General features: G+C 47.3%; 1 protein-coding gene across 1 annotated transcript in view; it reads left to right on the plus strand.

Annotated features, from left to right (window-relative positions):
* PKD1 (polycystin 1, transient receptor potential channel interacting) overlaps positions 1–26202 on the plus strand; it is a 464326-nt gene that overhangs the window by 363443 nt on the left and 74681 nt on the right. Inside the window, exons 26-27 of the mRNA XM_078664851.1 lie at positions 18375–18570; positions 24977–25147. Of these exons, the coding sequence (XP_078520977.1) occupies positions 18375–18570; positions 24977–25147 (367 nt within the window). The remainder of the gene's footprint in view (positions 1–18374; positions 18571–24976; positions 25148–26202) is intronic.

A 26202-nucleotide genomic window follows, 5' to 3' on the forward strand; every position in this document is an offset into this window, starting at 1 on the left:
ACCGAATCGGTATTTTTACCGATTCGGTAAATCTCAGATGTAGGTGGGACTCTTCTGAGTCCCAAAGGCCCTACAAATTCGGTGTTCGAGGCATGTGGGCTGCTAAACTCATATCTTTTGCATAGATCGCCGCCTAGTGTTGGGTCCGGATGATCGCACATTGTTGTCCTGGAAGAGTCTTCGAAGTATCCTGAGATAGGTGGCTCCTCCCCTGGACTACAGTGCGCATGGGCATCGGCTCCATCCCCAGATTGTTTTTTTCCGCCATTGGGTTCGGATGCGGTCTCGACGTCTCTCTGTCGGAACCGAGAAAAAACTTACTCTTTAAGGCCAAAAGGCCTTAGTTACGTCGGTATTGTTTGGCGTACGGTCTCGAGTTTCTCCCGTCTCTTTGAGTCGGAATCTGCGGAGTCGATTTTACTCTCCGGAAATCGAGGCCTCCTCATCGCAGCAAGACCACGACTTTTCAACATGGACCGGAGCCCGTTTAAATACTGTCCCGTCTGTGGGTCCAAGTACCCACATATCGACGTACACCCGGTCTGTAATAAATGCCTCTCGCCCGACCATAACGAGGAGAACTGCATGGCCTGCTCCAAGTTCAGGTCAAAGAAGACGCTCAAGCTTCGGCGCGCAGTGCGCCTTGAGGCCCAGCGAGCGGCCCCAGCCCCCGACAACATCTTCGACGACCAGGAAGAGGAGAGCCTACGCCATCCTCTTCAGATCTCACCGCCCGCGTCGGAGGTCGGAGCCGATCATCCCGAAGAGGGCGACGGGGTCTTGGACCAAGACCTTGAATACGTCGACGAGGTAGGGGACGACGAAGAAGTTTATGGGGCCGCCGAAGATAGCTCAGGGGATGAGCTATGCCCCGAAAGTTACACGGATCAGGCTCAGGTCACGGGTTCGCCACTCGGCCTCACCCAAGACCCTGCACCGCAAGCCACGGCCCCGCCTTCAGGCCCGGCCACGGACATATCTGCGGCGGCTACGAAGCCCATATCGAAACCGAAACCTTCGGTATCCACGGCGCCTAAAATGGCCGACGCAAAATCGAAACCGAAACTGCCGGATTCGAGTGCACCTAAGATGGCGGACGTTCCATCCAAAGCGCAGAAGCTTACTACATCATCGGCTCCGTTGACCTCCGGGCAACAGAAGTCGAAGAAGACTGTCGACTCGACAGTGCCAAAGTCATCGGTGGGGGACGCCACCTCTAAGAAGGTCATCCGTCAGGGGTCGACCGGGTCGGCACCAACGAAGTCCACTAAAGTCGTTGACAAACATCCGGTGCCAACAGGGGCACCGTTGGAGGAGTCTGCGAAGTCCCTCGCATCCAAAAGCGGAGGTTCTACTCATAAGTCCAAGGACTCCGTGTCTAAGGCGGCATCGACGTCTAAGCCTCCTAAGGACCCACAGAACGTCGGAGGCCAAGGACCATTGGCGACCTCCTCGTCAGCGCCAGGTGCCTTGGTGAGTGGCGCATCTCACATTGCAGGTTCACTGCAAAGAATTCGTGAGAAGGCCTTGGCGCCGTCGGCTCCCGCGTCGGCGCCACAGAAGCCGATAGACGTACCTACGAAGCCTGCTGCCAAGCTTCTATACATTCTGCCACCAAAGGAGACTCCCAAAGCCTTTGCACTAAGGACGGCGCCGAAGACATCAGACTCTTCAACGTCAAGTGTGATTTTGGGTCGACAACACGACTCAGAAGACGAATCTGAGCGTTACATCGACGCGGACACGGGCAAGTTGACCCTTTATAAAAGGAAAATCACTTCACAACCAGTGGATTCCTATGTTATTCCACTTAAGAAGAAAAGGATTGCACAAGACATTCCTAGCCTGGTTGAACCTCTCCTGCCTCCGCCTAGGAGGAGTCCAACACCTTCCCCTGATCACTCTGGGGGAGAGGAAGGGGAACAAGATGACCAGTACAATTTCCCCATCAATGACTCTGATGCACAACAGGATTCATATGATGACACAGGTGACCATGGACACCAGCAGTTGGGGCAGGACCCACAGTTTTTCAGTGCACGTGCATCCCCCACAGAGGATGCTGCAGGATTTCATGCACTTATTGAACGGGCAGCTGCTAATCATGACGTCGACATGCATGCTGACCCAGTGGAGGAAGATTTTCTATTTGACACTTTTTCTGTCTCTGAAAGAACAGTAAAAACACTTCCTATGCTCAAGGGTGTCCTTAAACATGCTGCGGAAATCTTTAAGGAGCCAACTAGAGCGAGAGTGGTCAACCCACGCATCGAGAAGAAATACAGACCAGCACCTGCAGACCCAGCATATATTCGGGGACAGTTGCCTCTGGACTCTCTTGTGGTCGCCAATGCCCGCAAACGTGCGAACTCTCAGACGACGGGTGAAGCTCCTCCCCCAGACAAGGAGTCTAAAGTGCTTGAGGCAGGGGGCAAAAGAGTAGCTGCGCAAGCTGCCAATTTCTGGCGCATAGCCAACACACAAGCGCTATTGGCACGCTATGACAGGGCGCATTACGACACCCTAGAGCAACTAGTTCAACACCTGCCTACGCAGTTTCAGGAGGGTACTAAACTGCTCATAGAAGAGGGAAAACTCATCTCCAACGCAGCAATAAAGTGTGCACTTGATGCAGCAGACACAGCAGCTAGGGCAGTTAACACTAGCGTGGCTACGCATATCAGGGTTTAAACTAGACATTCAAACGACCATACTAAACCAGCCCGTCAATCCTGATAGATTGTTTGGTCCTGATGTTGACACCACCCTCGAAAAAATTAAAAAAGACAACGAAACAGCGAAGTCTATGGGGGCCCTTCAGTCGCAACAGTTCCGGGGGAACACTTTTCGTCGCTCAGGTGCACGTGGTGTTACCCGAGGACAGATGGGTCAACAATCACAGTTCACTAAAGGTGGAGCACAGTCCTCGTACCCCAAGCAGAATAAGGGGGGTTATCGAGGAAACAGCACCAGGGGACGTGGCAGAGGCAACAACAACTCCCGTTCCTCTGCCCCAAACAAACAGTGACTCCCTGTCACTGCCCCCCGACCATCTAACACCTGTCGGGGGAAGACTCCAGCAGTTCCTGCCAGTCTGGACAAACATCACCACAGACAGGTGGGTGCGGCAACTTATCCAGTACGGTTATTGTCTAGAGTTAACGTCCACTCCACCCAACATTCCACCAAGGCAACGTCCTATGTCCGCAGAGCACTTGCACTTATTGCAGCAAGAAGTAGTGGTGATGCTGCAAAAAGGCGCAATCGAGCTCGTGCCTGTGGAAGAGGAAGGCACAGGAGTCTATTCCCTGTACTTCCTTATTCCAAAGAAGGACGGATCCCTCAGACCCATTCTGGATCTGCGCCCCCTCAACCTGTATATTCTGTCAGAGCATTTCCATATGCTTAGACTGCAACAGATTCTTCCCTTGCTAAACCAAGGGGACTTCCTAGCAACCTTAGACCTCAAGGATGCTTATTTCCACATACCACTACACCCGTCCCACAGAAAGTATCTCAGGTTCACCATCCAAGGCAGGCATTATCAGTTCAAAGTCCTACCCTTCGGAGTGACCACCGCCCCCAGAGTGTTTACCAAGTGTCTGGCGACGGTAGCGGCGCATCTCAGGAGGCAGAACATACATGTCTACCCCTACCTGGACGACTGGCTCGTTCAAGCGAAGTCGGAACACCAGTGCGCCGCGGACATGTCGACCACCATTCACCTCCTTCACAGCCTGGGCTTCTCGTTGAACTATCCAAAATCGCACCTTCAACCAGCACATGTGCGGCAGTTTCTGGGTGCAACAATCAATACCCTGACTGCTATGGCTCAGCCAAACAAGGTCAGGATAGACAGCATCCAGTCTCTGATCCAAAAGTTCAGACCACAACACTCCCTTCCAGCGAGAGTGTTCATGCAGTTGATAGGCATGATGGCCTCCTGCATCTTCATAGTCCCTCACGCAAGGTTGCACATGCGTCCGCTCCAAGAATGTTTAGCAAATCAGTGGACACAGGCTCGGGGACAACTGACAGACCTAGTGTTGGTTACCGGTCGGGCATACAACTCTCTGCATTGGTGGAATCCACACAACCTTTGCAAGGGCCGACCGTTCCAGGAGCCAGTGCCACAGATTATCTTGACAACGGACGCATCTCTCCACGGATGGGGAGCTCATGTGCTCAATTACACTGTGCAGGGACTATGGACGACGCAGCAACAGAAGATGCACATCAACTATCTAGAACTGATGGCAATCTTCATGGCGCTCAAGTCCTTCAATGTACACCTGGGCAACAAGGTAGTGTTAGTCCGGACGGACAACATGACGGCGATGTACTACATTCAAAAGCAGGGAGGCACCCACTCGCCACAGCTGTCTCATCTGGCTCAGAGCATGTGGAAGTGGGCCATTCAGAGGAACATTTTCCTCATGGCAGAACACCTCCCGGGCAAGGACAATCAGATGGCGGATCTGCTCAGCAGATACAGCCATCAAATGCATGAGTGGGAGTTACATCCATCAGTACTCCACCCATACTTCCAGCAGTGGGGGCATCCAGAGATAGACCTGTTTGCCACAAGGGAAAACGCAAAATGCCAACTCTTTGCCGCCAGGTTCCCTCACCCACAGTCGCAGGGGAATGCGATATGGATGAACTGGTCAGGCAAATTTGCATACGCTTTTCCCCCAGCACCTCTCATACCGCTGGTGGCAAGAAAGCTACGGCAGCACTCGATTACACTCATCCTAGTTGCTCCAACGTGGGCACGCCAACCATGGTACACCACGTTTCTGGAACTCTCAGTGGTGCCGCATCAAAGGCTGCGGCTAACACCCAGGCTCTTGACGCAGAACCATGGCGACATTCAGCATCCAGATCCACAACAGCTCAACCTGGCGATCTGGCTCCTGAAGTCCTAGAGTTTGGCTACCTTCACTTACCTCCGGAATGCATGGACATCATCAAAGAGGCAAGAAAGCCCACTACCAGAGCATGCTATGCCGCAAAATGGAAGCGTTTCGTCATTCACTGTACAGCCAATAACATAAACCCGCTAGATGCCTCTATACCTAACATCATCTGCTATCTGTTACATCTTTACAAGTGCAATCTAGCGTACACTTCCATTCGGATACATCTATCCGCCATAGCGGCTTATCTTCAGAACAGGCATGATAAGCGTGGCTCAAATCCACCTGAGTGACTTACCTCACTCACCTATAGTTACCCAAAATGAGTCAGCCGGACAGTGGAGAAGAATAAACAAAACAAGTTTATTAGGCCACAAACTCCCATATGAGAGGGCCCTATAGCGACCTCACCCCTAGGAGTGTGCCGAGAAGGACTGCCTCACATCATCATGGTGATACATTATATTACGAGAAGGCAGAGTAAAACACGCCCATAATGGAAAAGTACTGGTCCACCAGGAGTGTGGACAATGGCCTCATACAAGAGGCATCTGCACCTGCAATAGCAACACTTGTTATCATCTCCCAAGGACACAGAGCCAGGCCGCTACATCCCCAGCGCATGAGAACGGCCTGATAAGGAGTTTCGCTAGCAGGAGCTTCAGCTACAGTAAACCAAGAAATGCATATATGCTGACACGAGGAATTATTCTTATTCCTACGGGAGGGGGAATGAGCAAGTACAGTTTGCACGCAGAGAGAAATAATTCAAAATGGTGGCACACATGCTAAGCTAAGAACACTGCAAACGAAATCACACGCATAAGTGAATAACTGCATAATGAGAACATAAACGTAAATGCGTAAATGCAAGTAATTAGTTAGACACATTCCGCTAACTCATAAGCATAATGTACGAAGGGGGCGGGGCTTGGGATTGACGCCTATCAGACCCTCCTTTTAGCGGACTGTGGCTAACACGTTTGTTTCCATTTATTAACCAAAAGGAGGGCCTTTACAGCAAAAATCTATGGGCAGGGAAAAACTGGAAAAACATACTTAAACCAGAACATCATCCTGAATCAGTATCAACCAATTCGCATCAGTAAGCTCAACAGCATTGGAGACAGGGTATTGTTTCAATCTTTTCGTAGACTTTTTCATATTGCTGGCACACATGGAGCAACAGGGGGGAAGGCAGTAAACGCAGAGGCAGCATGACAGTAGAAAACCTATAACACCAATAATGACCATGAATATTTTCCAACCCCAGGAAGAGAAAAGACCCCACAACCATGTCTGTAGAGACCAGGTACCATTATCTTGATGAAGTTCAGCGGCCAACCTATGAAGTTTCTGCACAGCCAAGTTAACTGTCGGGGCGGAGTCAGGAATATACACGCAGCAAGACGTCCCAATGACGCGGCAAGCTCCACCCCTATCTGCCAGGATGACGTCAAGAACCATTCTATTCTGGATCGTAAATAATCTCATAGCCTGCATCTCTAGTGACATGTTAGCTGCAATATCAGCTTCAGTGTTCACTACCTTTTCCATAACCCGTGAAAGACGTCTGATGGACCTACTATTAAAAATAGGACCCCAGAATGGCAACAGGCCTTTAGAGAAATCATTAAACTGCTGCCCAGCGGTGTCTGTCTGATCAACATCATCAACTTGAAGATCCCTCCTTTTTCGCTGTCCTTGCCCCGCGTCAAACCTCCTATGTGTCTTATGATAATCTGAAGGTGCTACATAAACAGGAGGGAGTAAATACGCTAGGTAACATGTCCCACCCCAACCCTCAGGCAACCACAGGTACCCGTTATCTCCACACACAAAGTAGACATTAGGGGGAGTGACAAGCGAAGGGCTAAGGGTCAACCTAATCGAGGTAGTCACATTACAAACGCTATCACCCACCTTTATCGGACCTCTACCCTTTATACAGAAATAAGGTGATGGTCCCACTACTGCTAGGGGCACTATAGAATGACCACTACTGTTTGTAGCAGGAGGGCGTCGGTATGCTAGAGAAGAGTTTAACTGTAGAAAACTCTCTCGTATCTTATCAGTGTCATTAGGTATCAGAAACTTGTCCAACTTTTTCGAGCAAGTCTCTAAAAATGTTTGGTCAAAACGTCCATCAGTAAATAATCGTCCAAGGGATGAGGGAGGCAAAGGGCGTACCCGCATCGTCAGTGTAGACTTACTGTCAGGGAGTCGTGGGGTGAGAGAGTCAGGCTGCTGAAAAAACTTCACCCTACCTATCAAGGTATACCAGCCCACACAGCTATTCACAGGGGTCAATTGCAGTGCCAATAACCTGTCCTTCTTATACGCTGCAGAAGGGAGCAACCCACATACCCAGCAATCTGTCACATTGTATACAGCGTGTGCATGATGTAACGTTTTTATGAAGACATTATCACGGTAACCTTTTCTCATACATTGTTCACCATAATCGACAGTAACCATATTATGTTCTGGTAAGGGAGAAGGGGTAGAGACCATTTTGTGGACTGGGTAAGCTTTGTCTAGAAAAAACAGTATTCCAAGCATGATCAGAAAGACGATAATGAGCACCACAATAACCACAATTTTACTTTTTCGTGATAGGGCACGCCATGGTGAATCTGGTTCTGGTCTGCGGGGAGCAGCAAAAGGCTGTTCTTCATCGGGTATTGGACGACCAAAAGGGTACATTTCTGCTAAAGAACGGGGCAAGGGATATCCTAAAAGTTCAAAAACTAGGGACACTACTAAAAGTTCAAACACTCCAAAACCGGCCAGAGGGGTTCTTCACCCTTCGATGGGCTGTTCTCCCTATGTCCGTTAAAGCCTCATAGGCAGGCTCTCAACTTCGCAAACCCTATTCCCTCGACGGAGTCACACAACTGCAGTGACTCAGGAGCACTAAACTTGGGCCCACGTTCAACTCTAATGTTCCATCCAGCAATGTCTCAGAAGCAATGTCTCAGAAGTGCACCAGGGCTCCTTTCAGCAGTCCATCCCTATTGCTACACTAACCTATCCACTATAGTCCACTCCTATCCCTATCTCAGCCCTTCTTCCAGTGCTCAATGCGTTTGCCTCTCTTTCCTGGGCCGCAAGTTATAGCGAGTGCTCCCTCGCACTTCGTGGTCTGAAAACAGAATTGGTGGATCGTTTGGAAAAGAGGTGGCTTCGGTCACTGGAGCACCGTGACCGATAGAAGCCTCGCTACTCGTACTCAGGGCTCGCTTCCGTGCTTTGTCGTCGTGCTCCTCCCCAATCAACACAGCATCAGAGAAAGGGAGATACTTAGGCAACGATTCTGTTTCGTGATCTGCAATGCCACCTCTTACCCAGGCATCATAGGGCAAAGGCAGTGGAACTTTCTTCACGTGAGAGGCGTGCGTCCACGCTTTACGGCCCTCCACTCGAAGTGCGGTGCGGGTGGTGAGCAGCACCAACCGCGGCTCAGACCACCTGGGCTCCAAACAGGACTTCCGCTGGTACTTCTTAATGACGACCCAGTCCCCTGGGTTGATGCCGTGGCTGGGCCCCTCAGGCAGCGGCTTCAGTGTGTCTGCTACCTGCTGATGAACAGAATGGAGATCTTTAGTCAAAGCATACAAGTAGTCTGTCAACAGAGGATATTCTATCTCTGAGAAACATTTAGGTCTAGGAACTCCCCACACATTTGCTGGCCTGCCGAATACAACTTCGTGGGGAGAAACACCTGTCTTGGAATTTACTGTAACTCGGGTGGAGAGTAGAGCAAGGGGAAGAGCGTCTGGCCAGCGCAACCCAGTACTTTCCTGTATCTTGGCCATTTTCAATTTCAATGTACCATTAAATCTTTCAACCAAACCCGCAGCCTGTGGGTGTAAGGCTGCGTGGAATTTTTGAGAGATTTGTAGTCCCTTGCATATATTTTTCATCAGTTCTGCATTGAAGGATGTACCGTTATCACTCCAGATCACCCTAGGTAACCCGAACCTACTAAAGTATTCCTTGATCAACATTTTAGCTGTCGACATGGCTGTACAGTCTTTTGTTGGAAAGGCCTCCACCCACCTACTGAATGCGCACACCACCACAAGTACATACTTAAGGTTGTTCACTCTTTCCATTTCAATGTAATCCATCTGTATTACTTCAAAGGGGTATGTTGGGGGTGCAAAATTACCCACAGGGACAGGTGTTCCCTTCCCAGGATTGTGTCGTAAACAAATCATACACTGTTGTACCATGCGTGTGGCCACCCTGGAAATGTTCTTATTACTCCATACTGGGTCTAATAATTTACATATTCCTTTGGCGCTTATATGAGCCGGTCCATGAGCCATTGTCACCACTGGGAGGACATATGCATTTGGGAGCAACCATCGTCTTTTGTCCGTCACATCCGTCCAACACTCATCCGAATCCAACTGTCCCTTTCCATCCTTCCATTCCCTTAGCTCCTCCTCAGCCACTTTCTCCTGTATGTTCCGCACACTCTGTACAGTATCTGTAAACATATTAATGTCTGGTGTCCATCTAGCCGGTCCAGCCACAAACATTCGCGGGAGTCTGTTCCTGGCAGTTTCTTTGGCTGTCTGATCTGCAAACGCATTTCCCCGCCCTACATCATCAACCACCGCTTTGTGTGCCCTGCACTTTATGACTTCTAATCTTCTGGGAAGCGTTAGGGCCGTCAACAGGCGCAATATCAATGGGCCATGTTGAATTCGTTGTCCATGTGATGTCAAAAATCCCCTCTCTGCCCACAATCTTCCATAACTATGAGCCACGCCAAAGGCGTATTGGCTGTCAGTATAAATGTTCACATCCAATCCTTCACTCAGTTCACATGCACGCATCAACGCTATTATCTCGGCAGCTTGGGCTGAGTTGTACGGGACTCTAGAAGTTTCCACCACTGTTTGTAATGTCGTGACTGCATATGCTGCTGTTGTGGTGCCGTCCGCTAGTTTAAAACAAGACCCATCAACATACAACTCTCCGTCAGAGTCATCTAGGGGCTTATCCGTCAAATCTACTCTCCCTTTTGTTTCCTCCTCTGTTCGGAACAGGCAGTCATGCACTTCACCATCTTTCTCATCTGAAGGGAGAGGCAACAGTGTGGCCGGATTCAGGGTAGCGCATCTTTTTATCGTCACATGTGGGGCAAATAATGTCATCTCATACCCTGTCAGACGAGCGCTAGTTAAATGCTGCGTCTGTGTCCTGTTTAGTAAAATGTCCACTGCATGTGGCACCATTACCGTAAGAGCTGAACCCAGTACGAGCCCTGCCGATTGTCTTATCGAGACTGCAGCAGCCGCTGTAGCCTTTAGACAGCTCGGAAGCGCTCTTGCCACATTGTCGAGCATTGCAGAGAAGTAAGCACACGGTCTCTGTTTCCCTCCAAAATCTTGTGTTAAGACAGACAACGCGCAACCTTCCGCCTCGTGCACATAGAGTACAAAAGGCTTCTGGTAATTGGGTGTTCCCAAAACAGGTGCAGAACATAGAGCAGTCTTCAACAACTCAAATGCTTCTTGACATGCAGGTGTCCAAGGTAGGGGCTCACACACCTCTTTCGTGGTCAGATATAGCAGGGGTTTTGTTAGTAAAGCATAATTGGGTATCCACTGACGACAGTACGATGTTATACCCAAGAATGCTCGCACCTCTCGCTGTGTTTTGGGTACTGCCATGTTAGTTATTGCCTTAACGCGTTCTGGTGTCAGCCTTCTCCCGTCCTTCGATAGGAGGTGACCGAGGTAAGTGACCTCCTGTCGACAGTATTGGAATTTAGGGAGAGACACCTTGTGTCCCTTACGAGCTAAATGGTGTAACAATTTAACAGTGGATTCACGACACCCCTCCTCAGTATCGGAGGCGATGAGAAGATCGTCCACGTATTGCAACAAGACATTTCCTTGCGGGAGCTCCAAATCATCTAACTGTGCTTTTAATGCTTGGCTGTAAATACTTGGGCTTTCTGTATAACCTTGAGGAATTCTACAAAATCTAAAACTGCGTCCAGCCAATGAGAATCCGAAGAGGTACCTGCTATCTGTGTGTACAGGTATACTGAAGAACGCATTCTTAAGGTCCAACACTGAAAAGTATTTAGCTGACGGAGGTATCATAGTCAAAATGGTAGTAATGTCAGAAACCACTGGGTACTGGGGCTCAACCACTTTGTTAACATGGCGTAAATCAATTACAAAACGATAGACATCGGGTGTATTCTTACCCGTGTCACCCGAGGACCTTTTAAGTATCGGAAGTATCGGACTATTACAGATATTCGAGTCCGTCTCCTCGACCACCCCTGATCCAATCAAATCCTGTATAATCTGCAACAGAGCCCTCTCTCCATCTCTAGAGATCTTATATTGAGGTATGCGAGGCAGTTTCGCTCCCACCTTAACATTTATGGACACCGGTGCAATGTCCATTTTTCCCACATCAGTATCGCTACTGGCCCACAGACTCGGAGGGACATCTCTGAACTCAACCGGGAGGGGCTCATCCTTTGAAAAACATTGCTGCGCACGCGCGACAGAAGGACCCATCGTAAGGTACACACCATCCGGAGAGCAGTAAATCGTTGCATGCAATCTTTTCAATAAATCCAAACCCAACAAATTCTCACCACAATTCGAAGTCAAGAGAAAAGGGGAGTCAACAGTAAAGGGGCCAATCGTAAGTGTCAACGGCTTAGAGATGGGGCTAACCACCGGGGTACCAGAGAACCCCACTGAAACGTTAGTCTTGCCAGACAGAGCCGCCCCTGGAACCTGAGAACGTGCTACAGAACTTTTCGTAGCACCTGTATCCAATAAAAATTTCTGATGGGATCCCGACAAGTCTGCCGTTACATAAGGCCCACGTTGATCAACATCCACAGAAACAGGTCCCTCACTCTGCCCTACGCTGTCCTAGTTATAGGAAAATCCTGTGAAATCATCCATGGCGTACGCATCATTGTAGAACTGTCTATCCCTGCCATCATCACCCTCTCTCTGAGAATGTTGTCTATCCTTTCCTCCGTCAAAGTAATTTCCTCCCGGTCTCCTGCCCTCCTCGGACTGTCTAGTGTCTCTATTCGCATCTCCCCGACCTCGTCCCCTACCAGGTCCAGCCTGGGACCGTAGTAGTGGACAATCTTTCCACCAGTGCCCTTCCTGTTTGCAGTTAGCGCACTGGTTGGGTCCCAAACGCTCTCTTCTCTCTCCCCTTCCAAAGCTACTTCCCCGTCCACCTGACACAGGCGGGGCTCCCCGTCCTCTGCCCTTCGCTACTTGCTGCAACAAAACCTTCGTCTTTAAATCTTTCGCCTTCTTTTCCTGCCTGTCCTTATTCTCGTTCTCTCTATGTTCATAGTACTGGGCCATGCTCAAAATGCCTGAGGGGGTAGATGTTGTCCATGTACTCTCAGACGCTTGCAGTCGGGCCGATATTTCTGGCAGCAGATTCGTGACGAATCTATTGACAAAAAGACGGAGCCCTCCATCTTGAGAGATATCTTGTCCGCTAAAATCCATAAACGTTTCCTCAAAGCGGGTGAAGAAATCTGAAACTGCCTCATCCTTCTTCTGTTTGCAAGCCGTTAACTTATCCCAATCCACCTTTTTAGGAGGAATGAGTGAATGCATATATTTAATTATGCGCCCGGGTAATGCTAGTATCTCAGGTTTCGGCTTTTCGCCTGGCTTACGTTCCTTATCCCAATCTGTAAATTCTGCCCAAGTTCCGCCTAACTCCTCTCTATGTTCCGAACCCTTCACCTGTCTCCACACATCCACGGGGACTAATAATCCGAAAAACAGTTCAATATCTCCTAACGTCATTACTGTTGAGGATGCTGCCTCTGTTAATTCCTTGTAATAAGCCGTTGGATTTTTCCTAGAGTCGGGTAACTGCGCCTTCAAAGCTAGTACCTCGCTCCTTTTCCAGGGCGTATACACCCATTGTTCTTGGAAATGAGCATCTACCCGTGGTCTAGTTACTGCCAAGGTGGTCGGGTCTATTATTTCAGATACCTCAGGGTGAAATATAGGGTGTACTTCACGCATTGGATGTATCCCCGGGAAGTGGGTCTCACCTGCTGCTGTTAGCTCATTCCTGTACTCCAACAAATACCTCAAACTACGGAGCACTTCCCCCGCTCCAGTATTAGCCCTGTAAGCATGAGCCTTAATGTCGCGAAGGATCGCTGGCGCCTCACCACCATATCCCTGCTCCCATAACGCTATTAAGGTCGTTGACATGTGCCACAAAGCATGCTGCTGCATCAAAGGCTCATAATCCTTCATAGTAGACCAAATATCCTCTAGTGAATAAATGTTATTCCTGGCCCATTGACAAGCTTGATTAGCTACCATTGTCTTCTCGTCTAGGGGTACAGTAGCACGTGTGAGTAACTTTCGTACCTGATGGAGTAGTCCTCCCTCCGCTCCTCTAGCAGGTGTTCGTAACGCGCTCTGAGGGGTGGCGCTGGCAGAAACAGTGGGGATAGCAGGGCCAGCAGAGAACACCGGGGATAGCGCAGCAGACGCAGGGCTCGCCGCCGAGAAAGGGAGCAAGGGTGCCGCGTTAGAAGGGGAAGTAGGTCCCCCTGCAGAGGAAGCAGGTGTACCGGACAAGGGAGGGGCGTTGACTTGGGGAACTGAAACAACCGCCTGTGGGGCGGAATCTCCGAGCACGGGGTATAGCGGCGGTGGAGCATATGGGGGAGGAGGTCGGGCGCTCAAAATATCTTCCATCTCGTCTACATCCTCTTCCTTTACCACATAGCACTTATTTTCCAATAACCTAAAACGCCTATCTGCTCGCTCAATCCGCAGCTCATTCTCTTTCTTAGTGTGTTCCCTCGCCTTCTGTGCCATAGTCTGAGCCGATCTTTTCTGAGCAACCTTCTCCTCCCTTATCTGCCGTTCCCGTGCCTCCTTCTGCCACATTCGCAAAGAGTCAAACATACTCTGGCGGCTGCGCCTAGCAAATAATTTGTCTTGTAAATAGTCTAATTTTGCCGCGTCAAAAGAGCCTAGTAGGGGCCACTGCAAATCCACATTATCCATTGTATACTTATGCCATAAAGAGGAAAACAAAATAGGAGGCAAGCCGTGTTTGACGTACATGTCGAAATTTGGAGAGCCTTCCTGTGGGGCAGGTTGGCTCTTAGCCAATCTCACATCTGAAACCTCATCACAACACCCGAAACACCGCAATTTACTAAAGCACGGCATTTTGTATTCTTACAACACACAACAACACAGTAAAAATTCACAGTATCATATACATATATCAATCAAATAGAATCCGTACCAAAACACGTGTTACCAAAATGGGACAAGGCCCGTCGACCAAGTCCTGGGAAACCTGGACACTACCGCAGACTGAACAGCCTACACCCGCTGTTCCGAGACTGGGAAACCAATCCGTTTCCCGGGCAGCACTACAAATCGGCAGGCGCCACACCACGTGGGACCCGGCACTCTCCCTTAAATCACCACATTAGGTGTTCGGGCGAGCCCAAAATCCTCGCGCAGCAAGCCGCTCACCAACCCGCAGTACTATCCAGTCGGATTTTCACAAACCCTCGTTCCCCAATCTCCATCAAGTCTGTCAGAGCGCTATCCACGCCCTGAGTTTCCCGGAGCACACTAGCCCCAGAAGCACACCGGCTCCTCCAATCACCAGAGACACACCGGTCTCACGGAGCACTCCGGCCCCCTCAATCACCGGTCGGACCACTTACCTTTCGTGCGCGGTCCCGACCTCTACCGTTCTCCACTTCCGGCTGGCTGGACCAACACGGTCAGCTCCAAGGTTCCGCCTTCCGGACTCCGGCGTAGGATCATGGACCGAGATCTCCTCCGATCAGCAGGGTGGGGCAGCGCTGCGAGAACCAAGCTCGGCATCAAAGTGGGTACCCGGGCCCACCGTGCCGACCAGGGGGTCTCCGGCCTTCTGCTACCCACTTATGGGGGAGAAAGGTCCTAATCGCGGAGTCCCTGTTCGGGCGCCATCTGATAAGCGTGGCTCAAATCCACCTGAGTGACTTACCTCACTCACCTATAGTTACCCAAAATGAGTCAGCCGGACAGTGGAGAAGAATAAACAAAACAAGTTTATTAGGCCACAAACTCCCATATGAGAGGGCCCTATATCGACCTCACCCCTAGGAGTGTGCCGAGAAGGACTGCCTCACATCATCATGGTGATACATTATATTACGAGAAGGCAGAGTAAAACACGCCCATAATGGAAAAGTACTGGTCCACCAGGAGTGTGGACAATGGCCTCATACAAGAGGCATCTGCACCTGCAATAGCAACACTTGTTATCATCTCCCAAGGACACAGAGCCAGGCCGCTACATCCCCAGCGCATGAGAACGGCCTGATAAGGAGTTTCGCTAGCAGGAGCTTCAGCTACAGTAAACCAAGAAATGCATATATGCTGACACGAGGAATTATTCTTATTCCTACGGGAGGGGGAATGAGCAAGTACAGTTTGCACGCAGAGAGAAATAATTCAAAATGGTGGCACACATGCTAAGCTAAGAACACTGCAAACGATATCACACGCATAAGTGAATAACTGCATAATGAGAACATAAACGTAAATGCGTAAATGCAAGTAATTAGTTAGACACATTCCGCTAACTCATAAGCATAATGTACGAAGGGGGCGGGGCTTGGGATTGACGCCTATCAGGCAGCATCTCTCTGTCTTCAGGGTGCCTGCCATTAAAGCCTTCCTAGAGGGTCTGAAACGGGTCATTCCCCCAAGGACACCACCAGCTCCGGTATGGAACCTCAATGTGGTCCTCACCAGGCTGATGGGCCCACCTTTTGAGCCACAGCACTCGTGTGAACTACAATTCCTCACATGGAAAGTGGCTTTTCTAATTGCTATTACGTCACTGAGACGTGTCAGTGAGCTGCAAGCGCTCACAATCCAAGAGCCATTCATACAGATTCATCCAAATAGGGTAGTACTACGCACTAACCCCAAATTCCTTCCAAAGGTGGTGTCACAGTTTCATCTCAACCAAACTATTGACCTGCCCGCATTCTTTCAAAACCCACAAACAGTAGCAGAAAGAATGCTCCATACATTGGATGTTAGGAGAGCGTTGATGTACTATATTGACAAAACACAACACTTTAGGAAAACAAAACAACTTTTTGTTGCCTTCTCACCACAGCACAAAGGCAACCCTATTTCCAAAGCAGGAATAGCCAGGTGGATTGTTAAGTGCATTCAAATCTGTTATCAAAAAGCAAAGCGTACTTTAACAATACCCCCAAGAGCGCACTCCACACGCAAATTGGGGGCATCCATGGCTTTCCTGGGGAACATTCCTTTAGAAGACATTTGCAGAGCAGCCACGTGGGTTACACCACATACCTTTACAAAACACTACTGTGTTGATGTGCATTCCAAGCAGCAATGTGCTGTAGGACAGGCTGTTCTCAAGACACTCTTTCAGGTTTCTGCAGCTGGCACAGGCAACCGCCGCTAACGGAGGGACTGCTATGTATTCTATGCAAAAGATATGAATTTAGCAGCCCACATGCCTCGAACTGAATATGCTACTTACCAGTATGCATCTGTTCTTGGCATGTAGGGCTGCTAACATTCATATCGCCCACCCTCCTCCCCGGTGCCTGTCGCAGCTGCAGATATACTCTTGTATTCAATCATTAGCATGGACATCCTTTACACTTTTCACTCCATCTTCTGCCACAATGGCTAAAAACAATCTGGGGATGGAGCCGATGCCCATGCGCACTGTAGTCCAGGGGAGGAGCCACCTATCTCAGGATACTTCGAAGACTCTTCCAGGACAACAATGTGCGATCATCCGGACCCAACACTAGGCGGCGATCTATGCAAAAGATATGAATGTTAGCAGCCCTACATGCCAAGAACAGATGCATACTGGTAAGTAGCATATTCAATTTTACCACCCAATCCAATTGGGTGTTAAAATACCGAATTCAGGTGTGCATGCACATGTGTGCATGCACACCTAGCCATGTGACAGACAGACATGCCCTTAGGGCATGTCTGTGTGCCACATGGCGCACATGCCTATTTGTGGGGTGCCAGAGGGTGTCAAAGTGACACCCCCTGCACCCTTCCAGGATTCGGTATGTACCGATTCGGTAATTACCGAATCGGTATTTCCCATTGATTCCTATGGGCTTCACAGCCCATAGGAATCAATAGGGAATACCGATTCGGTATTTACCGAATCGGTAAATACCGAATTTTAACGATTCGGTATTTCCACATCTGGAAATACCTACATCTCCCCCCTTCATATTTACCGATTCATAAATACCGAATCGGTAAAATTCGGTATTTATGAATCAGTAAATATCATTTACCGACATCTAGCCCATGATGTATAATTGAATGAGGACAAGAGATATCATAAATGCTCACTAAGCCCAATCTCCAAACTCTACTTACAACATTTAGATCTAAAGGAAGTTTGTAAACTCCAAGATTCATTTTTCTAATCTGAGCAGGATTGCCAATTAGCCAAGCACTTCTTACTTCAGGTTCCATAAAAAAGCCATAATTCTTATCAGTTTGGAATCATAGCCCATAAGGGCTAGATGTACAAATGATTTTTGGTATCACAAAAGGTCCAATTCACAAAACTGGGTCATTTACGAGCGTTAGAAACCCAAATTGTGATTCACTAACACGGTACTGTATCACAGTTTGGGTTTGCGATTGCATACTGAACCGGTATTTGGAAGGGGTGAGTTTAGGGCATCCCTTCCAAATACTGATTTACAGTTGGATGTATTAATGTTTTACAACTGAAATCTAGTCACAAAACGTTAATACTTTACCTCTATAAACATGAAGATGATGACCCCAAGGGACCCCTTCCCCTTTGTGAATGTTGACAAAAACTTTTTTTATGTATAGGCAGTCATTCCAAAAACAATCATAGACCCCAGCAGTCTGACCCTAGCAGGCCACCATCCCTGTGAATGCAGCAAATCATTGTGTGTCGCAATTTGTAACCTACACATTAACATTCATGAGGTAGGTCAAATTGCAACCCACTCCGTTCTGTTTTTTTTTTTGCGAACCAACCTATTAACACAAAGACTGGTGTGCAAAAAAACTAAATGGATTTCATAAAAGTCGGTGCACAATTTGTGATGAATTTTACTGACTCCATTATTTGTGCACTGGCCCTATGTGCAGTATTTTAGGAACGGGTATGCAAATGGGCAAATTGTTAACTGGCTTAAGCAATTTTATTTACCTACCCCTTTAAGTGATCATTGTAGAATTCTGAATGTTTAGTTTCTTACCATTCATTTGGAAGTGTATTGACACTCAAATGCTATAAAATTGATTGTGCCGCAGTTTTGTTTTGCTTAATGCCATGGGTTCAATCTCACTTATTGTGGTGTGATTCATTCTGCAGCCTCCTCCTCCTGGAATTAACTACATTGTCCTTCTTACGTGCGCTGTCTGTTTTGTGACGTACTCTGTGGCAGCCATCATTGTGCACAAACTGGACCTTATCGATGTGAACCGGGTGGGAGTCATTCCGTTCTGCGGCAAGAGCGGCTTCTTTAAGTATGAGATCTTGGTGAAGACGGGATGGGGCAGAGGATCTGGTAAGTATCTCAGTCATCTTTGCAAATAAATTTGAATTATGATGTACCAAGTATGACTGTGTCTCCAGATCACTGAGCATGGTGATGAATGAAGCATCACTGTAATTGGGCTCCTTCTGAATATGACCTTTCCTGGTATGTGGTTCCTTAGATACTTGGGGGGTCATTAGGATGACGGGCAGACTTTGTCTGCCTGTCATCCTACCAGTGAAAGGGACCGCCCACCATAAGGGCAGGGGTCCCATGGCTAGCAGTAGGATGCGCCCGCCACAGTGACGGGCGCATCCTGCATTCCTACCATTGTGGCGGGCGGTGCACACCGCGCAGTGCCTGCCATGCTGTGCGTGGAACTGCTGGGGGGTACCAAAGCAGACTCCGCATTTTTTTCCGTGGCAGCATTGCCGCTACGGAAAGGCATCTGAAGAAGCCCATTGTAATATGGCTGGCGGTGTCTGATAGACACCGCCACCATATAAACTCTTTTCCGCCCCGTGCGGAAAAGCGGCAGACGGTCTTTCCATCCGCCGCCGACCCCCCAGCCATACTAATATGGCAGGGGGTCATTCCGGCTAGGATGGCGGGCGGATCGCCCCCGCCAGGCCAGCTGTGGCTACTGTCGGCCTGGCGGGGGCGATCCGTCCGCCATCCTAATAGGGGCCTTGGTCTCGCAAAAACAGCTGTGTGTCTGTCTCTTGGTTCCATAGTTGGATTTTTCATCCTTTTTTACGACTGAATTGCATGCAAAAGAGGCAGGCATTTATTTTTTTATTTTTTGAAAGAAAACACAGAGACTCTCAAGATACCTCTGGGGTAAGGTTTATCACAGACACAGTATGACTTCTAATATAAAGGAAGTTGTATTAGTCTCGATAGTAAACCACCGAATGTGTGTGGTAAGGCATATTGCTGGTTACTATCCTTTTTAACCCTCCCAGTCTGCTAAACAAATCTACTTTGCATTCCCTGTGCTTTCCCATCTCACTCCACCTGTCAACCAATAAGTCTACCCATGAACTCCTAAGCAACACTTTGTGAGTGCTTTCAAAGTAAGGAAGCAACTCCCGCCCACTCAAACTCCCAGCTAAGACCACGCACCCTTAGCCCTCCATCCCAGTCAAGTACCCTTCGGCAAGGAGCGCTGTACTCAACAAAGATTTCAACTTCAACTAGCTTGCGAGCTGACAAAATAGAAGTGCCATTTCTTCTACTGAACCCTAGGAATCTCACTGCGTACTTTTCTAATGAGTGAAACCGATGCTGTCATCACTATGTCAGCTGTATAGTCCTCTTCTGTCACAATGATGGTGCCTACCGAAGGGAGTTATTTACAGCGCTGTAATGCTATCCACCCTTGGGATATTTACATCAGTGGTGTTGCTGCCCATCACTTCAACATTAAGCCCCGCCATAATATTGTGTAACAAATGTAGCTATCTGTGAAAAAATATTAGAAATTAGTCCTTTCCTATCTTTATGAGATTTAAAATCGATTGTAATGGCAATTGTTATAGCAAGATTAGGTTACGTGAATTCCATTTACTTAGAACTTCCGAACAATACCATCCATAGGCTACAAGTGATCGAAAATGATGCTGCCCACCTCACTGACAACTTTCCTAGGAACTCGCATGTAACACTACTATTAAGGCAACTGGATTGGCTGCCAGTGAAACAGAAGATTCACTCTATCACTGTTATGTCAATCAGTTGATTAGGCCCTCACTTTCTGAAAAAGAAAATCGACAACTATACCTCCCCCTGAACAATCCGATCTACTATACTAAATTACCTAGTTATTCATAAATAGCCAAAGAAAGGTCTGCGTGGTCGGAGCTTTTCCATTCAGGCACGTACGCTATGGAATGTCCTCCCGGATTATCTCCAACTGAAAACTTTGTTTCTCTCATTCTGGAAGACTTTTAAAACATTTGGCTAGTCAGACAGGCTCATAACCTTTACGGTGCCAATTCCATCAGCCCATGGATTAGTTGTCTCGCTCTCTACTAGCTACTTTAGCGCCAAGTAAACTTTGGTGGATGAGCACTTTACAAGTTTTCTTACATAACACAATGTGACATAATGCTGGCTATCACTGTGAGAGCATTGCCTTCTGTAGGAAAGTGAATTACTATTTGAGGTGAAGAAGTGGAAGGCTAGATGTCATGCAAATTAACTAAATGAAACCTGTGCTCAATACCCGGTAATGTAACACAAATCAGTCAGGATTAAATCAAAAGCAATGTGTAAAGTATTTAGGCAGTGCTTAAGGGTAGAAAAAGGTACACCAAACTTAAAAAAAAATCACAACCAATTTTAAAAATAAGAGAAGCATTAAATAAGACCAAAATGACAAAAAATAAAAAAAGGAACTGGACATATGAATATGAATTTTTAAAGATTTAAATGAATATACAGCCAAGAAGCCCAAAGCGCTAATGATTGTCCATAGAAGCGTTACACCAAGAACCACGCGCAATTTGAGGCCGACCATGAATAAGCTGTAGTCCAATAGAACAAGCAGATTGGTCCCAGTAAAAGTGTGGGAGTCAAAAAGTTCAAAAACGTTTCTAAGTCCCACTTCCGAAAGGGACTTGGTCACATTTTGTAAGAAAATCATTGAAATTTCTTCTAAGACACAACACAGAAATGGACTTTGTCACGTTTTTAAGAACAAAAGCCCTCGCTGAGCAGGCTGTGGCTGAAATTGCAGCTGCTGCTGTGGATCCGAAGGTCGGATACGTTTGGCAGGTTGGTCTCGTTGGGAGCTAAGTGGGACAAAGCTGATATTCACTTTGATGCAGTGGAGCTGCAAGTTGGAAACATGTTCCCATGAGTCCCCCTGAAGCTCTGGATTACAAGTTTTAAAAAGTTTCCACACTTTCTTTAGGTGCCCAAACAACCACAGCAGTATGCTTTAATGGCCTCCCCAGGACCTCCGAGGAGGGCACTAAGAAACTCTCTGGGTGTCAGGCAGAGGCCAACAGAACAGTCCAGTCCAGGTCTAGTTTCCACTGGTCAGCTGGGTACTTCAGAGAAAAAATCTCTTGCAGCTTATTGTTTCCCTGTAGCCACACAAAAGGTCAGCCAACTGACCCTTGGAGTACACTTCTTTGTCCTGGGTTACAACAGGGGGCATGTCTGTCAGGGCTCCTCTCAGGTCACAGACAGCAGATCCAGTCCTCTTCTGATCATCTGAATGTCCAGTATGTTTTCAGGGGGTGGTACCTTTTGATGCCACATTTATGCCAGGCACCAGCTAGTGGATGGGGTGAGTCCCGGACAGTCACACACCAATTGAGTAAAAGTTCAAGGGGGCAACATCACCCACTTTTCAACAGTTCCTCTTTGCCCTACTGTAAATAACACCACTGTACCTATTCCTAAATCCAAGATAAAGGAACCCTTTCCCTGGTGCAGAGCCTGTGTGCCCACCCAAAGCTGTGCCCAAGATAATGAGCAGCACCATACAATGTTGTCACTCAAACCTGATTCTGGGAATGACTTTCCTCCCACTGGGTTTGGCGCCAGCCTAACAATCAGGACAAAAGCTGCAGCTTTTCCAAGTGCCACCTAAAATTTACTTATGAGAGAGTGGACCCCTTTGAAGCACGTCAAGTTCCTTGGCCCACACCACCTGCTTTTCCTGCCGACGGTAGAACATTCCGAGGCTACTATCTCTGCTCTGGGAGCAGTTTTCACAACTCTTCAAACCTAATTCAGGCAAGTATATGCTGGACAGTTGCTGGAGAGCTAATGCAAATTAATCCACAGCAGCTTCAGGCAGGGTAAAAGTAACTTTTTAAAGGTTACATTTGCCATATATTTAATAAAAATCTGACTTCACCATTAGATTGGATTTTTGATATATGTATCAAAATAAGTATTTGAATTGAGTGTGTAGCTGGAACAGGTCAAACGCTATGGATTAAATTGTATAATCTATACTTTAACTTTTCCTACGTGCCAACTACAGCCTGATCAGTGACAATGTCGTTTTGGAATCAGTTACTGGGGGAACTTGCCATTTCTAATGCCACACATGTTCCACTCTTAAATAATATGCATCCTACCTTGTGGTCAGCAAGATGTGTTTAGGGATGATTATTTAATATTTAAATTCAGGTTTTCTTACCTGTCAAAAGGGTGACTTGGACAGGTCTGGGCAGCAGAGTTTAAGCTGCTGTTGTGAGGCTATGCAGGGTAGGCCTGAAGCCATGCTTTCACAGTCACTGTAATGGATGGCACAATTTTCTGCAATTCACAAGTGACATTTAACTTTCAATGCCACGGGTGAACATCTGCACCATACAAGGGCCTTATAGAAAAGTTAAATGTACCAATTAGGTTTAGGGGTGAAGGCACACACACTGGAAAGCAGTGTACCAGTGTAGAGTTCAAAATTACCTGCAGATGAGTCCCAAAAAATAAAAAACTGGGGATAACCACCCAAAAAGAGGTCACTTTGCAACGCCCACCACGACAATGCTGTCCATTACCTCTTCCACACCTCTATTTTTACAACTTGCACCCCCATACGAATGACTCTGTGCACCACCACATTGAGTATAATCACCTCTATCAAAAGACTGAAATGCCTACGATTATCAGCACGCTAAAGCCCACACAGTCTTTCCGCGTGAAACCTGCGATACCAGCTGCATCAAACCTACCAGTCAGTACTCATTCCTATCATCACAAAATGTGTCACATCTCCCTTCAGTTTGTGGACATCCCAAAAATGTTTAAGCGCTCACCTATGACCCTACATTCAAAAAGCCTAGCGTGAACCCAGAGTTTTTGTCAGTTACAGAATAATCTTATGTCTCTCCAGCCTCGCCAAAGTGCTTGAAATGCTGATACATTTCTTGCACTCCCAGAACAGAATAATCAGTGGAACCACATTGAGCCTGGGTTCCTTCCCTGGTGAGCAACTGAGGTGTCCATCATGAACAGCTGGAAAAATGTGTTCACGGACTCTTGTACCAGGCACTCACATGTGCCTTGATCCTGCTTGATGTGTCACCCACATTGGAAACTCCTGTAATATTAGGTCATACAGGGGCAGATTCACAGAACTAACTTAAGACAAAATCCTAAACTTACTACTTTTGGTATTCACAGAAGTTAGGATTTTGTCTTAAGACAGACTTAAGTTAGGATTTTGTCTTAAGTCTGTCTTAAGTCAGTCTTAAGACAAACTTAAGACAAAATCCTAACTTAAGTCTGTCTTAAGTCTGTTTTAAGACAAACTTAAGACAAAATCCTAACTTCTGTGACTACCAAAAGTAGTAAGTTTAGGATTTTGTCTTAAGTTAGTTCTGTGAATCGGGCCCCTAGAGTTTGGTGAAACCGTGCATACGCCATAAGATGAAAGATGGACCACTCCACCAAACTTGAAGTTCTCCACCCCCATTTAGAGGTGTGGAAACTGCAGGATTTCTGTCTCCAGAATCTCAGCTTGCTCTATTGTCACAAACTTCTGACCTGAGTGCTTATCTGCAGCGGAGTAGTCGGGTCCCAATGACAGTAGCCCACCCTGATCAGGGTGGAGAGGCCATGACGCATTTTGCCTGCCTAAGACTGAGTAAGGAAACCTCCCAATGACCCTCACACACAGGAAGAAAGTCCCTGTGCATCAAGTACATTGTTATTTTGCAAGATTGCTTTGGATGTTTGTTCTTTCATAACAAAATAATCTGACAAATGGAAGTTGGTGCATCGATCTAGGTGCCTCCTCACCAGCATTCAGTGCATTTGGTCGAGCCACTGTGGCCTTCGCTGACCTGGCAGGCTGGCAAACTGCCTTGGGCTAAACGAGTCCCTTAAAATACATTGTCCTCGGAAGAAGGTCTTAATAAGCAATTATTACCCATTACACATTAAACTGTTGGGGGCTGCATTGAAAACAATGGAGTGCCAGAGGGCCAATAGAAGCTACTATAGGTATTATGTTCCAGCACTCCAGTGTTTGTGTCTCTGCTTCTCTCTGATCAATTGATAACACTACACCCTCTCTGGATGAGATGGTCGACCATAGGCTAGTCCATTTGTTAAAGGCTTTTCTCCCATGTAAGCCTCTGACTGCGTCTCGTGTCTGTAACTGGTATGCTCCACGGCTGTACCAATTGTTTAACATTACATTGCAGCGGTTAGCATTCGATAGTGGGTTTAATGCTGTAATGTGTAATGCCTGTTTATTGCTGGGCTATTACTGCCCACGACAATAATGTTGTCTCATAGTTGTGTAATACTTTGCACCACAATGATGTGCATCTTAAGTGCTTCTTTATTTTTCTTGAATTTGGGCCTATTGAATGCAGTATGATTCATACTTTGCATGAGTGCGACAAGTATAGCTAGTATGAGTTAGGGTTCATAGCTGTGCGTTTCTATCTTTTGTGACCAGGTACAACCGCTCACGTGGGGATAAACTTGTATGGCGTGGAGGATAAAAGCGGCCACAGGCATCTGGATGGAGAGGGCTCCTTTCACAGGAACAGCCTGGATGTTTTTCAGATAGCCACAGAAAAGAGCCTTGGGAGCCTCTGGAAAATCCGCATATGGCATGACAATAAAGGTACTTTAAAACAATCCCATAGCCATCATGTGAAGTTTCTCTGCCTCTATGATAGTCTGCAAGACAGCGATATATATGGTCCATACGTTATCATTGTTTGTCTTCGGTGTAGGACTCATAGTCTTAACAATTCACATTTGGAAGAATGTGCCTGATGGAATTAAAGGGCAGATTAAGACAGTACTTGTGATGTGCTGTCTTAAATGTTTTAGGCTAGTTGGACTACTATGGCAGCAAACCGTTTAATACATTTTGGCTGATCAGTTTGAGTGGAAAGGAATGCCAGCCCATTCAGGATATAGGTTGTGTGTTTCTGAATGAATCTGTGCATTTTGCTCATGGTAAACTGTTGTGTGTCCAGTTGTGATGAAAACATAATATAGTGGTGTTCTAGTCTGATTTCTACCAAAGGTGTTAGTTCTTTGGACCAATGGTTAACTGTAAATTGATCGAGGATGTGCATACCAAGGGAACTATGTAGCTGTCCTGATGGTAGCCTCAGCTTGGAATCAGGTGCTGGCATCTTGAACGGGCTCTGAGATCTATCTCCATCTCGTCTGCCCCAGGCCCCCCCTTACCTGCTCTTAAGTATCTCATTTGGCGCATGGAGGGTGAAAGGTGTTGTTTCTAGTTTGCCTCATAAGATTTGCATTACACTGCTGCTGTTCAAGAGAGACAGTGTTTGCTTGCGCTTTGCCAGCCTCACATTGTTTCAATCAGGCCTTTCATGAGCATGTTACTGTCTTCTGGTTTGTTGTGATTGTAAGGTGGGGTGGATTATGCTGGTTGTAGTATGTCTTGCAAGAGGATGATAAGGTAGATTACTCCATCCATGCATTTCTCATTTCACCTACTGCCAGAAACAAAACTATGCTGAATGTTCATTTATTTCAACCTCAGTGTGTTGGTTAATTAGTAAAAGAATTAGGGTGACAGGGGACAGATGTATTACAAGCATGAATGACTGATGAAGATCATGATCATTCATGAATTGGAAAAAAGGTGAACAATGCCTAAAATGGAGAAAAAAAAGTTGCTGATGCCTGTAAAACCTA

The sequence above is a fragment of the Lissotriton helveticus genome, chromosome 10 (genome assembly GCF_964261635.1).
Source record: "Lissotriton helveticus chromosome 10, aLisHel1.1, whole genome shotgun sequence".
Classification (NCBI taxonomy): Eukaryota; Metazoa; Chordata; class Amphibia; order Caudata; family Salamandridae; genus Lissotriton; species Lissotriton helveticus.